The 13,717-nt window shown below is 39.1% G+C and overlaps 1 protein-coding gene across 1 annotated transcript in view; it reads right to left on the bottom strand.

The window, feature by feature from the left end:
• Positions 1 to 13,166, bottom strand: part of LOC143270437 (vomeronasal type-2 receptor 116-like) — a 48,208-nt gene extending 35,042 nt beyond the window's left edge. Inside the window, exons 1-2 of the mRNA XM_076560365.1 lie at positions 13,160 to 13,166; positions 5,272 to 5,536 (exon numbers count right to left, since the gene is read on the bottom strand). Coding sequence (XP_076416480.1) covers positions 5,272 to 5,536; positions 13,160 to 13,166 — 272 coding nt within the window. The remainder of the gene's footprint in view (positions 1 to 5,271; positions 5,537 to 13,159) is intronic.
• Between the last annotated feature and the right edge of the window lie 551 nt (positions 13,167 to 13,717).

Below are 13,717 nucleotides of genomic sequence, written 5' to 3'. Positions count from 1 at the left end.
TGTTATAATAGTCTATTCCGTTATCAGAAACTGACTTAGAGATGTATTTCTAATCAGTTATGTCTTTGCTAACTCTCTTCAACACTAGGCATCTAGAAAATCTAGATAAAGAACAACATGTTTTTAATGGATAAAATATGTTTGATAAATAAAATTTATAAATTCCTAAAGTCTATCCAGACCAGCAGAAAATGATTTGAAGTTGTACATATACCTCTTTGTCTTCTCTAACTTTGTTGATCTTTAGCTATTTAAATAAACTAAGTCAAATAAGAAACCGATATTTGTAAAAATACACTATAAATGTTCACAAAAGAAATGTTCCTGGTCTCACTTTGGACTGCATTTTTTATTAAGAAAGTTTTCATTCATTTCACACACCAACCACAGTTCTCCCACTTCATCTCTCCTCTGAGCCCCGCCCCAGCCTTCCCACTCCAACCCACCTCACATTCTCTTCTCCAAGATAAGGCCTCCCATGTGGAGTCAGCAGAGCCTGGAACATTCAGTTGAAGCAGGTCAAAGACCCTTCCCCTGCATCAAGGCTGTGCAAGGTGTCCCACTATACGTAGTGGGCTCCAAAATATACCATATAAACAAATTGAAAGAAAAAAACACATGATCATCTCATTAGATGCTGAAAAAGCCTTTGACAAAATCCAACACCTCCTCATGATAAAGGTCTTGGAGAAATCAGGAATACAAGGAACATACCTACACACAATAAAGGCAAGATGCAGCAAGTTGACAGCCAACATGAAATTAAAATGGAGGGAAACTCAAAGCAATTCTACTAAAATCAGGAAGAAGACAAGGCTGTCCACTCTCCCTATATCTATTCAATATAGTACTTGAAGTTCTAGCCAGAGCAATAAGACAGAAAAAGGAGATCAAGGAAATACAAATTGGAAAGGAAGAAGTCAAACTTTCACTACTTGTGGATGATATGATAGTATACATAAGTGAACCCACAAATTCTACCAGGGAACTTTCTGCAGCTGATAAAATCCTTCAGTAAAGTAGAAAGATACAAGATTAACAAAAAAAACAATTAGCTCACCTATATACAAATGATAAAAGGGCTGAGACATAAATCAGAGAAACATCACCTACAATAGCGACAAATAGTATAAAATATCTCGGGGTAACTCTAATTAAGCAAGTGATAGACCTGTATCAGAAGAACTTCAAGCTTTGAAGAAAAAACTAAAGGAGATATCAGAAAATGGAAAAGTATCCCGAGCTCATGGATAGGTAGGATTAACATTGTTAAAATGACAATCTTACCAGAAGCAATCTACAAATTCAGTGTAGTCTCCATCAAAATCCCAACACAATTCTTCACAGACTTGGAAAGAACAATACTTAACTTCATATGGAAAAACAAAAAACCTAAGACAGCTAAAACAAACCTGTACAATAAAGAAACCTCTGGAGGCATCACCATCCCTGACCTCAAGCTCTACTATAGAGCTATAGTAGTAAAAATAGCTTTGTATTGGCATAAAAGCCAATACGTGGAGCAACAGATTCAAATTGAAGACCTGACATTAATCCACATGCCTATGAACATCTGATTTCTGACAAAGAAGTGAAAACTGTCCAATGTGCACTGTATTTATGGTTTAAGGTTTTACTTTGATCCTAAAGGATCTTCAATTAAATTTTCAATTCAAAATTTTAAGACTCTAATCTTATAAAAACTATGAAATTGGTATAAATTGTAGAAGATAATTAAGACATGCAAGTTAATGGTCAGTTGTAGTAGGAAATGCCCATAGGGTCAAGGAAACTGGCTCAGATCAGTAGCCAAGGCATGCACATAATATACTTCCTTAAGAGCCAACCTGGAGTCTGCCTGAAGGCCTAGCAACAGGAGCTATCAGAGTTCCTGGTCACTGTCAGAGGTCCTGGTCACTGTCAGAGTTCCTAATCATGCAGTCTGCCTGAGAACCTAGCAACAGTCCCTGTCTAAGTTCTGGATCATGCGCAGCCAATGAGGGATCACCACACAGACTATGCACTGGGAAGAGGGTATATAAGGGCTTCCCTGTTATTGAATAAGGGAGTTCGTTATTTGCCTTCAATGGACTCTTAGTGTCTCTGCCAATGATGCTGTGCCTTCTCACCCCCTCCACCAAGGGAGCCATTAGAATCTAAGCAACAGTCAGTCACTTTATAAATGATCAAACTTTTTACTGTGTTCCAAACTGTGGTTTTGGTAATTTGAGTATAAATGAATGTAATTCATTTACAGAGGGGCAAGCCATAGCCTTCTGTACATGCTATCAAGGACAAGCATGAAGCAAGTAACTGAAAATAAGTAAAGTTTGTTTAAAATCAGGTATAGTTAATAAATTAGATGATGTCCCTCACACTGCTCAGAGAGATCTGCTGAATATGGAATGTAGACTATTTAACAAAAAAAGCTTCCCCTGATACACAAAAAGACCAACTTCTAGAATCAGCTTCTGAGACTATTCATAAATATGGTGGAAGAACATACTCCACCTTGATCTTTCCTCAGTTGTGCTAATGTGGACAACTGGGCTCATACCTGGCACACAATTTACGAACCACCAGGTCCCCACAAAAATGTGGACACTGTTGAGTTGAATGCCCTACTCTGCCCAGCCAAGGTAGGTCAGTTTTCCTAGTTCCTCCTTAACAGAAACATCACTTAGACCACATGAGTCTGGTGTTTGAAAGCAGATGCTTCCCTGTGTGACAGCCAACGTCTTAATAGTGTCGTGTGTGACTTCTAACCAGTAACAACCCTGCTCCCAAAAGAGTCATAGAGATCACCATGGAGGATTCCAGATGGATGCTTAGGTATCAGGTAAGTCTCTGTCATTTTAACTGATACAAGGGAAGTTTTGATTATATATATTTCCTGCTCAAATTTGTCTCTCTGATTTCTGATTGTGCTGCTAATGAGTTGTTGTTTTATAAGTTTAGCAGAAGCAAGCAGACCTACCAGCTCCTCCCAACAAGGCTGCAGCTCCATGGTCAGTTCATATAATATGTGAAAATTATGTCCTGTTTATTTTTAAAATAATACGTCATCTGCTGAAGAAATGCAGACTCACAGACAGGGTCATCTTGCTGACAGGCTTCATTTGAAAAAGATATCCTCACAAACTAGGTTTAAATGAAAACCAAACTGAAGCTATCATGCTATTATTCAGCAATAAAAATACTTTTTACTATTCATGTATTAAAGGAACTTGCTTTTTAATCATTCTTCCCATTAATCAGCCATATATGTCTTCTGGTAAATGATTGGATAGAAAAAAAGGATTAAAGTTGATGTAAGTTTGAGGGTCATAGGAAGGGATATATTATGTACACACAAGTTGCAAAGGTCTGAGGAAGTGACTCAAGGTATGTGAAAATAAGACTTAAAGATTTCTAAGTTTCAGAGTTTTATGATAGTAGTATGTGGAGTTCTGACAAGCTAGTAATCTAGCCTTGGTAAAGCACTGGCTGCTATTATTATAGTCATAGGCCAAATTTTTTAATTTCCTTTCATTGCTTACTAAACATAGACTTAAAAGTGCTGCTGATTGTGCTAAAAATATCCATGTCATATATGTGGGGGGGTGTATGTGTGTGTGTGCGCGTGTGTGTGTGTGTGTGTGTGTGTGTGTGTGTGTGTGTGTGTGAGTGTGTGTGTGTGTGCCTGTGTGTAAAACTTGCAGAGGAAAAAGTATTCACGTTTGTAACTGAGAACCATCCTTTGGGTCCCCAAGTTTTTTACTAAGTCTATAAAGTACAAGTCTATCCCAGCTGTATACAAACACTGGTTTTGTTCATTTATACAATGAGGATTTAAGCACAGATTAGAGAAAGTGTTATGCTAATATATCTAAAACTTTTATCTCTGTGAGTAAACTCAATAAAATTAATGGAAGATTCAGGCAGTCATGACTTGGATCCACCTATGACAGATTAAACAGACTCCCAAAAAGAGCTCCTGTCAATAAACAGTTCCAGCTTTCCTCCCTACTGCCTATCCCTGAGGATGGGGTCTCTCCTTCTCCTGGCCTTGGGACTCCCTCCACCTCCTGCTGTAGCGGAATACTGAACTACAGTCTCTCCATCCTGTAAAAGCATTCCCAAGAGAACTTCAAGTGCTAAATGAATTAGGCATGTATGTTGGCATTTTTCTTTTCACATACTCCATAATACCACAACTACCAGGACTACAGGCCTGGAAGACTGTTTCCTGCTCACAGAGCAGTACATAGATTACACCTTCAAGAAGATACTTCTTAGTAGAAGACAATCTTAATCTAGAATTGATGTTCAGATGAACAAAGGTACTGACGATAGCAACAATTGAAAAAAAACAATAGGAAATATGAAAAAGAAAGGCCAAATAACTCCTCCACAATATCATAAAAAACCAACAAACAAACTCAAAGACACTGAGAGAGCAAGTGCCAGATGAGTAGTTCAAAGGGCAAAAAGATGAATGACCTAAAAGAAGATAGAAACAAGCAAGTGAAACCAACAGGGCATTGAGACAAGATGCAACACTATAGAGGAGATCAAAGGCTGAGGGACAAGTACAACAGCATTTAAATACATATCAAAGACACAGTACCAAGAAAGACAAATCCTAACTGGAAACTGAGATTCCTCCAGGGGAGAGAACAGATAGAAATGTTGGAAATGAAAAAAAAAAAAAAAACCTCCAATAAAAACACAGGGGAAAGTGACCAAAACAGCCTGAAAGATGTGATTTCAGAACACTGCATTAAAATATCAATAAGGAATTTATAAGTATTAAACATGACCACAGTGTCCAAAATCAGAGATAATTTTAAGAGACCAATGCAAGAACTTTGTGGGATAGGAGATTCTAAGATATGTACTAAAGACACAGGAATTTAGCAGAATCTCTCCAGGTCTATAGAAAGAAACAGACATTCCAACAAGAGTCATTTGGATTCTGAAATATTTGTGAACAGGGTGGAGCCGCTTCTTGTCATAAAAGTCACTGTGTGAAAATAATATGATTGTCCATGGACTAACTGAATGGACAGACATAAAAGTTCCTTTTCTTCTTTGATCTCTACCTGACTGAAAAGTAAACAAGAGGAAATCAAAGGTCTGTAAGATGCATAAGGAAGGAGGAAAGTTTGCAAATGAGTTTCACATTTCTGTGTATACAGTTCATTATACTCAAAGGAATTAAATGTGCACAGAGGAGCATGCACTGTCATGTAGCCAGAATACCCTTAGCACAGTCACACAAATACTTACGCAAAATTATCAAATATATCCGGTTTGATCTCAAAAAATATATAGCTTTTGTTGAATCCTTCTATTGTGATGTAAATGGGAACAAATGCCCCTAGGATTATGTCAGCCTTCATGTAGGTGCTGGGCTTCAAGTAATCAAAGCAACTCTGATGATTCATTTCACCTAATGTAAACAAAGACTGCAGGAGTAGGAAGAGACAAAGCAAAGGAAGGGACATGTCAGGGTCCGCACCACACAGAGACAATGTCCTGCAACTAGACTGAGCTGTGGAGGAGATGATTGACTTAGGTCATGGAACAGGCTCAGACCTCAACAGTGTCAGAGAAGACTCTGTATGCTACAGCTGTTCCTGATGTTGCATCAGGCTCTCAGGCTGCACATAGTCTATTGTTCTCATGAAAGACAAGGGCACAGACAGAAGCAAAGTCCAGACAACTGAGGGTCAATCAGAGTGCTGAGCTTCTCCTCTAACTGTAACTAGAGTGGCCCTGAATGTGCTGGCTTTTCTTGATTCTATTCCCCTCTCATGCATGTGCTCTGGGGAATCTTAGTCCTGGGGCTCTGCACCTGCATCCTCTATGCTGGTGGAAAACATGTTTGTTTCTTTCCTTCTTCCCCCCACCTCTATGATTTCATAATGGTCCACAGTGACTTCTCAATTGTACCATAGCCTGAGACAGAATTGTGGGTCATCAATCCAGATTGTTTGATTTAGATTGCTGTTTTGGAAGACACAGATAAAAATTATAAACACTGAGAAAAAGCCATAGCTGGCCACCACAAAGCATGCACTTGTAATATTCCATACAATGATTTCACAAGAGGATGAAGTGGTGATGTCAGTTTCTAGTGTCTGCCATTCAGAAGTACAGTGAACTTGTATCTATCTTGACTCCCTGGTCTGTTCTCCTCCTTGTAGAAATAATTATGAAGAGGGAGAAAGGAGTAAAGATGTCCAGAAAAGGATCGTTTCCCACCTCAAATATTCAAAATATTAAGGTTCCAAAACAGTTATCTGTGTTCTGTTATTAGTGCACTCTGGTACCTCCTTTCCCCTCTACATTTTGTAAAAATTCACAATGAAATAGAATCATTGTGCTGAATTTCTACACTTCTTCCTCTCTCCTGTAATACTATTCATCAGAAATACAGTTGATATAATTTCATGATTTTGTTATATATTACAGATAATTATTATATAGTATAAGACAAATCAAATTTTTGTATATGTATATATGTTAATTAAGTAGCAACAATTTATGAAAAACAGGCCATGGATTTTCAAAGGAGCAGTGAGGACTACACTGGAGACTTTGAGGTACATAAATGGAAGGAGAAATCAAGTAATTATATTCAATAAATAAATAAATGGATGGATGTCTCCTATGTATAACCTTACAAAATTTTGATTATTGGAGTCCTAAAAATATACACAAAATACTTTTCAATTCAACAATGTATGTTATTTTATTATTAATTATTATTATTATTATTATTATTATTATTATTATTATTATTACTAGCTGTTCTGCATACATCTTGAAGTATTTCTTTAAATTACCCCTCTTTTGTCACTGAAATGTGTTCTTTGACAAGCAATTCCTCAACACCCTGATATTCAGCCTCTCACAATCACCATTCAAAATTATGTCAGGGGATTGACTTTAGGATCCAGTTTTGAATGAGATCAGACAGCATTTGATTTTTTGTGCCTAGCTCATGTCACTGAACATAATCTCTGCATTCATCTATATGTTCAAAATAATAGGATTGCCTTTCTTGAAAGGTTGAATGCTACTTATATGTATGTAGGAGCACATATGTGTGTGTGTGTGTGTGTATATATATATATATATATATATATATATATATATATGATGTATGTAAAAACGGTTACTGATGATACAACTCCTGATAATCAAAGAGCCCATGGAGGGCAGTATGGGAAAATTTGAAGGGAGGAAAGGGAGGTGAGAGCAGGCATGATTATATTATAATCTCAAAACCAAAAGAAAAATGTTTTCTCTGCATTAAAAAAATCAAATAATACAATATCTTGTATTCATGTGTTGAAGGACAATCAAGTCATTTCTAATTGTGCGCACTCTGAATTAAGCTTCATTAAACATGAGTGGAGATGTGTCCTTGACAAGCACATGTCATGTATTGTTTTTATATGTATGATGTTGGAATTACTCACTTAGTATATACAGTGAATACTCTATTATTTAACTGACTGAGGAATTTTTATGTTATTTTCCCTGCTAACTCTGTAATATTAACTTATTTCTGTCTTGGTTAGGGTTTCTATTACTATTATAAAGGAAAACAATTAATTTTTGTTGCTCTCTTACAATTCAGAGGTTTACTTCATTATCATCATGGTGAGAAGAAAGGGTGCATACAGGTAGACATGGCGCTAGAGCAGGAGCTGAGAGTCCCTACATATTGACTTGGAAGCAACATGAAGCGATCTGATTCACTTGAGCATATATGAGAACTCAAAGCCTGCCTCCACAGTGACACACTTCTTCCAATAAGGCCACATCCATACCAACACAACCATACCTCTTAATAGTGCCCCTCTGTGGGGAGCCATCTCTCACCCCGACATTTCCCTCAGAGTACTTTTGAGTAGAAGCAGCAGGAAATATTAGTTAGAAGGATAGAGAGGAGAGAAACAGAGAGAAATGCAGGATAGTCTCAAGAGGGCCTGGATCCTAATCCATCAGGCCTCCACTATCTCTGTCCCAGGGTATTTAAAGGAATGACAAGGGATGGAACAAAAGGCCTCCCTCCTGCCCTCACAAAGCCAAGTGCAGACCATCTCAGACACCTGTACTCAGGCCCATGGTCCATTCATTCTCTCTACACAGACCTGCTAGGTAAAGCCACTAGGAAACCTAAAAATGGGCTCCAATAGGTCCCCCCTTCTTAATATATGAAAAACAACAACCTCCCCCCTTTCCTGTTAAGAGCTCGCAGTAATCTCCCACTACGAGAGAAGAGGATGATAAAGATGGCATTTCTTTTTTGAAATGGGACTAGGTGACTAAAACAGTCTTGTCTGCACAAGCCTTTTAAATCGACAAACTTCTGATGCAACTGCATCAGTCTTAAAAACACCAATAGCTTCATCATTAACATTAAAACGTTAATATAATTCTAATATGAATATCACTATACAAACTAGAGGCTGTCCCTTTACACAAATTCATAACAGCTTCCCTGTGCCATAATTCAGACAAACGTTCCTGTTACAGCAGAACTTTTGGTTTGCTTTACCAAAAGTTTGGCTTCTGGATGAGGGTGAAATTACCATATTGAACTGCTGCAAAGGTCTTACCAAAAATTCCTGCACAGCTATTAGGCAATATAAGGCATTTTCTCAAAGGGGCCTGTATGTCAGGTCTGCTACTGGTCAAAGGCAGAGCAGGTCAGAGCTCACAGTCCTTTTAGCTTTTCATAGGAGCTGACATTCAACAAACACTTAAGACAATGTACCTCCTTCTTAATTTTTTAAAAGCTGTATTTGAAGTTTACTATCAGCATCTTTTAACGCTATCAGTGATTCTCTGGAATCTTAAACACAGCTCAATCTCATAAGCTTTTTTTCTTTTAAATTATCTCCTGTGAGGCAAGCTCTTTGTTTGCTCTCAACTTTTTGGAAAGAAAACATAAGCTTTCTAGCAATGCTTAGGAAAGAAACTTCATTTTGAGTTGGGAAAATTAAAAAGAAGAGTTTCCAGGCAGCATCACCATCTTTAGGGGAAAAACTACCTTTCCCAGAATGCATTTCTCTTATATCAGCCTGCAGTTATGAGCGACCATTTCCCTTAAGTGTTTTCTGGTCCAGGAGTCAACTTCTGGTCCCCTTTTACCAGGCTTGTGTTCATACTTTTAGGCTCAGAGATTTGAGTCTTTTTTTGTGTGTGTGTGTGCTTTTTCACCATGGGAGATGGAGAGATTTCTGTTCTCCTTGAGCTGCCCTAGCTAGGTGTCTTTCTTTCATCTGATACTGGCCCCAGATCAGATTCACACATGCCCCATTAGTATGCACAGAGGGGAGCATCCCTAATACCAAAATTCTCTCTGGGCTTGTTCATTTGCCTCAGCCAGTCAGTGAAAAGGAACAAAAGCACTTAAAGCAGAGCTTTCCTGTAGCTCCTTCAGTGAGACTTTCCCTGAAAGATCTTTATCTAGTCCTGCTGGTTCCCTCCTCCCAGAAGCAGAGCTTCAGATGCCTCAGGCTGTGGCTCTGTTCCTCTGTTAGCTGCCTCTGGAGGTAGGAGCTTTACTGTTTCTGTTTTCAGGATCTATGTAGTTTGTGTTCATAAATCAAGCTTCTGCTTTTCACCAAGGGAGGTTTTTGTAATCCCTAAGCTCACATTAGGACAAGTGTACTTCCCTAATCAGACCTTTCTCCTGGATTAGTTCCCCAGTGGTTTGTGTTCATCTGTCTGTGCACTCTCAGATAGTGGCTTATTCACAGAGGCAACAACCCCTCAGGGCTTCACTCCCTCACCTTATCAGGAGTTGGGGGAAAACCAACAGTGCTTGAAACAAAGCTGTTCTCAGAAAGGTCCTTTATCTGATAGAAAAGAGTTTTACTCCTGGATAGTTCTTCATTCTGTACTGGCTCAGCTCTTCCCCCCAGATGGAGTTTCTGATGCTGCCTCTGCTGCTGCTGCAGACAGGGCCCAGCTTTATTGCTTTCTCCAAACCAGGAGCTTCCTCAAGCTGCCATGCACTTTCTGGAGCATCTTTGGTTAGGTTCTAATTGCGGAGGGATTTTTGATCACCTTTTACTGGCTAGAAGAGTCAGAACTTTAGCAGAGAGGATTTGCCCTGCTCTAAGAGGTTTGTTGTTTTTTTCTTAGAGTGAACCACAGGTGAATTCCTGCACTAATATCTCCAGGTGATTCTTACTTTTTGTCCTTACAGAAAGAGAAACTGAGAAAGTTCTGAAAACTTTTCAGTTTAGACAGAGATTAAGCTTCTTCAAGAAAGCTTTTAGCTTGAGAGAAACTCCACCAAGTTTTTTCCTAGAAATTTTTTAGTTTGAGAGAGACCAAATTTTCCCAGGACTTCTAAACTTTGGTTTATTTCAACCAAGTTTTAAACTCAGGGAGAATTACTTTCTCCTGCCACTAGAGACCAAAAACTACCCACAGGAATCTTGTTTCTGCCCAATAAGCTTAAGGAAGAGCTTTTTTCTGCCTGTTAAGTTCAAAGAAGAGCTTTTTTTTCATCCCAGTTTGTGTTTTTAGCCCTAAAGTTAGAAAATTATAGACTTGGTTTCTCTGTCTTGTAGCCTAATATATTCTAAGTTGTCCTTATGCTATTTTTCTAAATTTTTTCTACGCTGCTTTACTCTAAGTTTCTTCCTGCACTGTATTGCTACACTCTACCTTCCTTATATTTCATACATAGAAATTAAGAGAGAGAGAGAGAGAGAGAGAGGGAGGGAGAAATCTTGATAGAGAAGATTCTATGCTGCAGCCTTATACTCGAACATCCTTCTAGTCCATTGTTTCTTTTTCTCTCGAGGATAAACCCCCTGCCCTATTTAACTTTTTTCACTACAAAAACCAGGTCAGACCCTCTTAACCTGACAGGGCCTAACTCTTTCTTTCACCAAGCACTTTGGATATTTCTGTTTGTCTTAATCCCTGTTCAGTAGTGACATCTGTGGGGGTCCATCACTCACCCCCACATTTCCCCCAGTGTACTCTTGAGTAAGAGCAGCAGGAAATATTAGTTAGAAAGGTAGCAGGATAGCCTCATAGGGCCTGGATCCTAATCCATAGGGCCTTGACTGTTTCTGCCCTAGGGTATTTAAAGGAATGCCAAGGGGTGGAGCACAAGACCTCTCCCCCACACAGCCAAGTGCAGACCATCTCAGACACCTGCAGTCAGGCTCGTGGTGCAATCATTGTCTCTATACAGATCTGCAGGGTAAAGCCACTAGGAAACCTGAAAATGAGCTCCAACACCCTTCCCTTTGGGAGCCAATTTCTTTTAAACCATCACATTCTACTCACTAGCCTCAAAAATTGTAACAAATTAATGCAAAAATACTTTCAGTTCAACTTCAAAAGTCCCCATAGTCAGTAACACTACCAAACTCATTAAAAAGTCTGAACTTCAAAGTCTCTTCTGAGATTCATTTAATATCTTAACTCTAATCACCTGTAAAAATCAAAATACAAAATCAGATAATATACTTCCATCATGTAATGATGACACAGGATATACATTACCATTCCAAAATGTAGAGAAGGGAGTACAATGAGGAAATATTGGACCAAAGCAAGATCAAAAACCAGCTGAGCAAACTCCAAACTCTGCATCTCTATGTCTGATGTCAGAAAGCTCTTCAGATCACCAACCGTGTTCAACTTGGTTGACTGCAACACACTTCTTTCTCTTGGGCCATTTGCACTCCCTGTTATCAGCTCCCCTAGGCAGGTATTGCAAGGCTCTGGCATCCCCAACATCATAGAGTCTCCAACGCAATCCAGGCTACAACTTCAAAGCTTCACACAATGTCCTCTCTAGGCCTCCAGTCAGGGACAACACTGACACATGTCTGGACTCAGTGACTTTCCTTTTTGTTGTGCCCAGATCGTGACCCCCAGAGAGACCACCAAAGACGAGCATGCCGGAATGCAAAAGCAAGGTTTAATTCTGGATATCCAAAAGCAATACAAGCCTAGGCAGGGACTTCGTCCAATACATCCAACGCAGTGGAGGCTGGAGGAAGTGCCCACCTGTCTGCAAGCTCAGTTTTTAAAGGGAAAAGTCACAAGGTTACATCATTTAGGGGTGCTAGTACAGGTACAATTCTGATTGGCTTGTGTCTAGGAATTCCAGAAATCACAATTCAGTTTTCCTTCTAAGGAAGTAGTTGCCCACCACCATTTTTCATTGGCTGCCCAGATGGGGGCATCTGGTGATTACACAGTCACTATGGAAACTAGGGTTGGGACATTCTATGGTCAAGCAGTTGCCTAGGGGGCCAGGGAGAGGACATTCCATAGTCCGGCAGCCATTACCTCCTGACTACCTTGTGACTCTGTACTTTTACACTTCCTGGTTTCTGGAATCTGAACTGACTGGTCTCAGTAACTTCTGGCCTGTTCTCAAAAGGAGAAATCTTAGGTCTTAATTTTAGGGTGAAAGCATTTTGGTCTTATTTCTAAGATGGCTCATTTTGGTCTCACACTTTTCACATGGGCAATTTCCACTGCTCCTTTCTTCTGTCCTTAACTACAGAACCATATGGATGGAGCTGCCAAGTTCTGCTGCTTCCTGGGACTGGAACATGCACCCCATCATTTAAATATATCTACACCAACTTTCTGTTTGTATTTTTTTAATTTTTTATTTTTTTATTTTTTAAATTACACTCATGATATTCATTAATTACACTCATGATATTAATCACATTTGTGGTATTCATAGATTACATTCACAGTATTCATTCAATTATATATACATATATAAAATTGAATATATATATGAATATATATATACATATTTAATTTTAAATGTCAAATGTCATTTCTTGAAGAGGGTAAGAGGTCTTAAATACAGGCTTACAGCACAATGGGAAGACCCTGGAGGGCAGAAGTTAGCTACTGATGTTTTACAATCTTGCATCTAAGTTCTTAACGCCCATTATTCAGGATACACAGACAAGGAACTTCCCTTAAGCATTCAGGAGGGTGGAACCTGGCAGGGAATTAGCATAGGGAGGATATCAAGGTCAAGGTCTACAAGCAAGGCAACAGTTACCTAAAATTGGGGCCAGGGACCTACAGGTCCACTTTTTATTAAAAAATGAGCTTCTGACTTGGGTTGCATGAGACGTCAGCAGCTTACCCGTCATGGAGACGCCTGCCCAGGCCACACAGGTGCTCTTTCTTAGGTTGGTGAGTGCCCTCCAGGCTTTACCTGTCTCTGAATACTCATTATCATACCGGCTCCAAAGTGTGTGAGCTGCATAGTTAATTGCTGCCAAAGATCTCAAAGTTGCCCTGGGCTTGCAATCTGTGTGTTCGATACAGAAAAGACCAACAGAGGTCCTATCTCACCCATAACCAGTAGGCTAAAGGCAACTGAGCCATTCCCTTCCTTAAGGAGCCATACTGTATGTTGGAGTGCTTGTAGGATAGTATCCCAAAAGTAACTGGAACATGAGTTTATAAATTTATAATTTTCAAAGCCAATCAAGATGTATTTAACTACTGAATTAAATTTACCATGCCCAATAGAATGAAAGATTAACTAACTGTAGTAGCTACTTTTGTTGCCAGGGTCTCCACTGTGCTCACTGTAGTAAGCAATTATGAAATGGTAATCCCAGAAACAGTAGTAGCAGTGTGCACCGTTGCTATAACAGCAAGAGTGGCAGCAGCAATGTCAAATTGTCTTCTGGAT

This window comes from Peromyscus maniculatus, chromosome 23 (genome assembly GCF_049852395.1).
Source record: "Peromyscus maniculatus bairdii isolate BWxNUB_F1_BW_parent chromosome 23, HU_Pman_BW_mat_3.1, whole genome shotgun sequence".
In the NCBI taxonomy this organism is placed as follows: Eukaryota; Metazoa; Chordata; class Mammalia; order Rodentia; family Cricetidae; genus Peromyscus; species Peromyscus maniculatus.
Note: the sequence above shows the minus strand (reverse complement) of the source record. Positions and strands in the feature narration are given on the sequence as shown.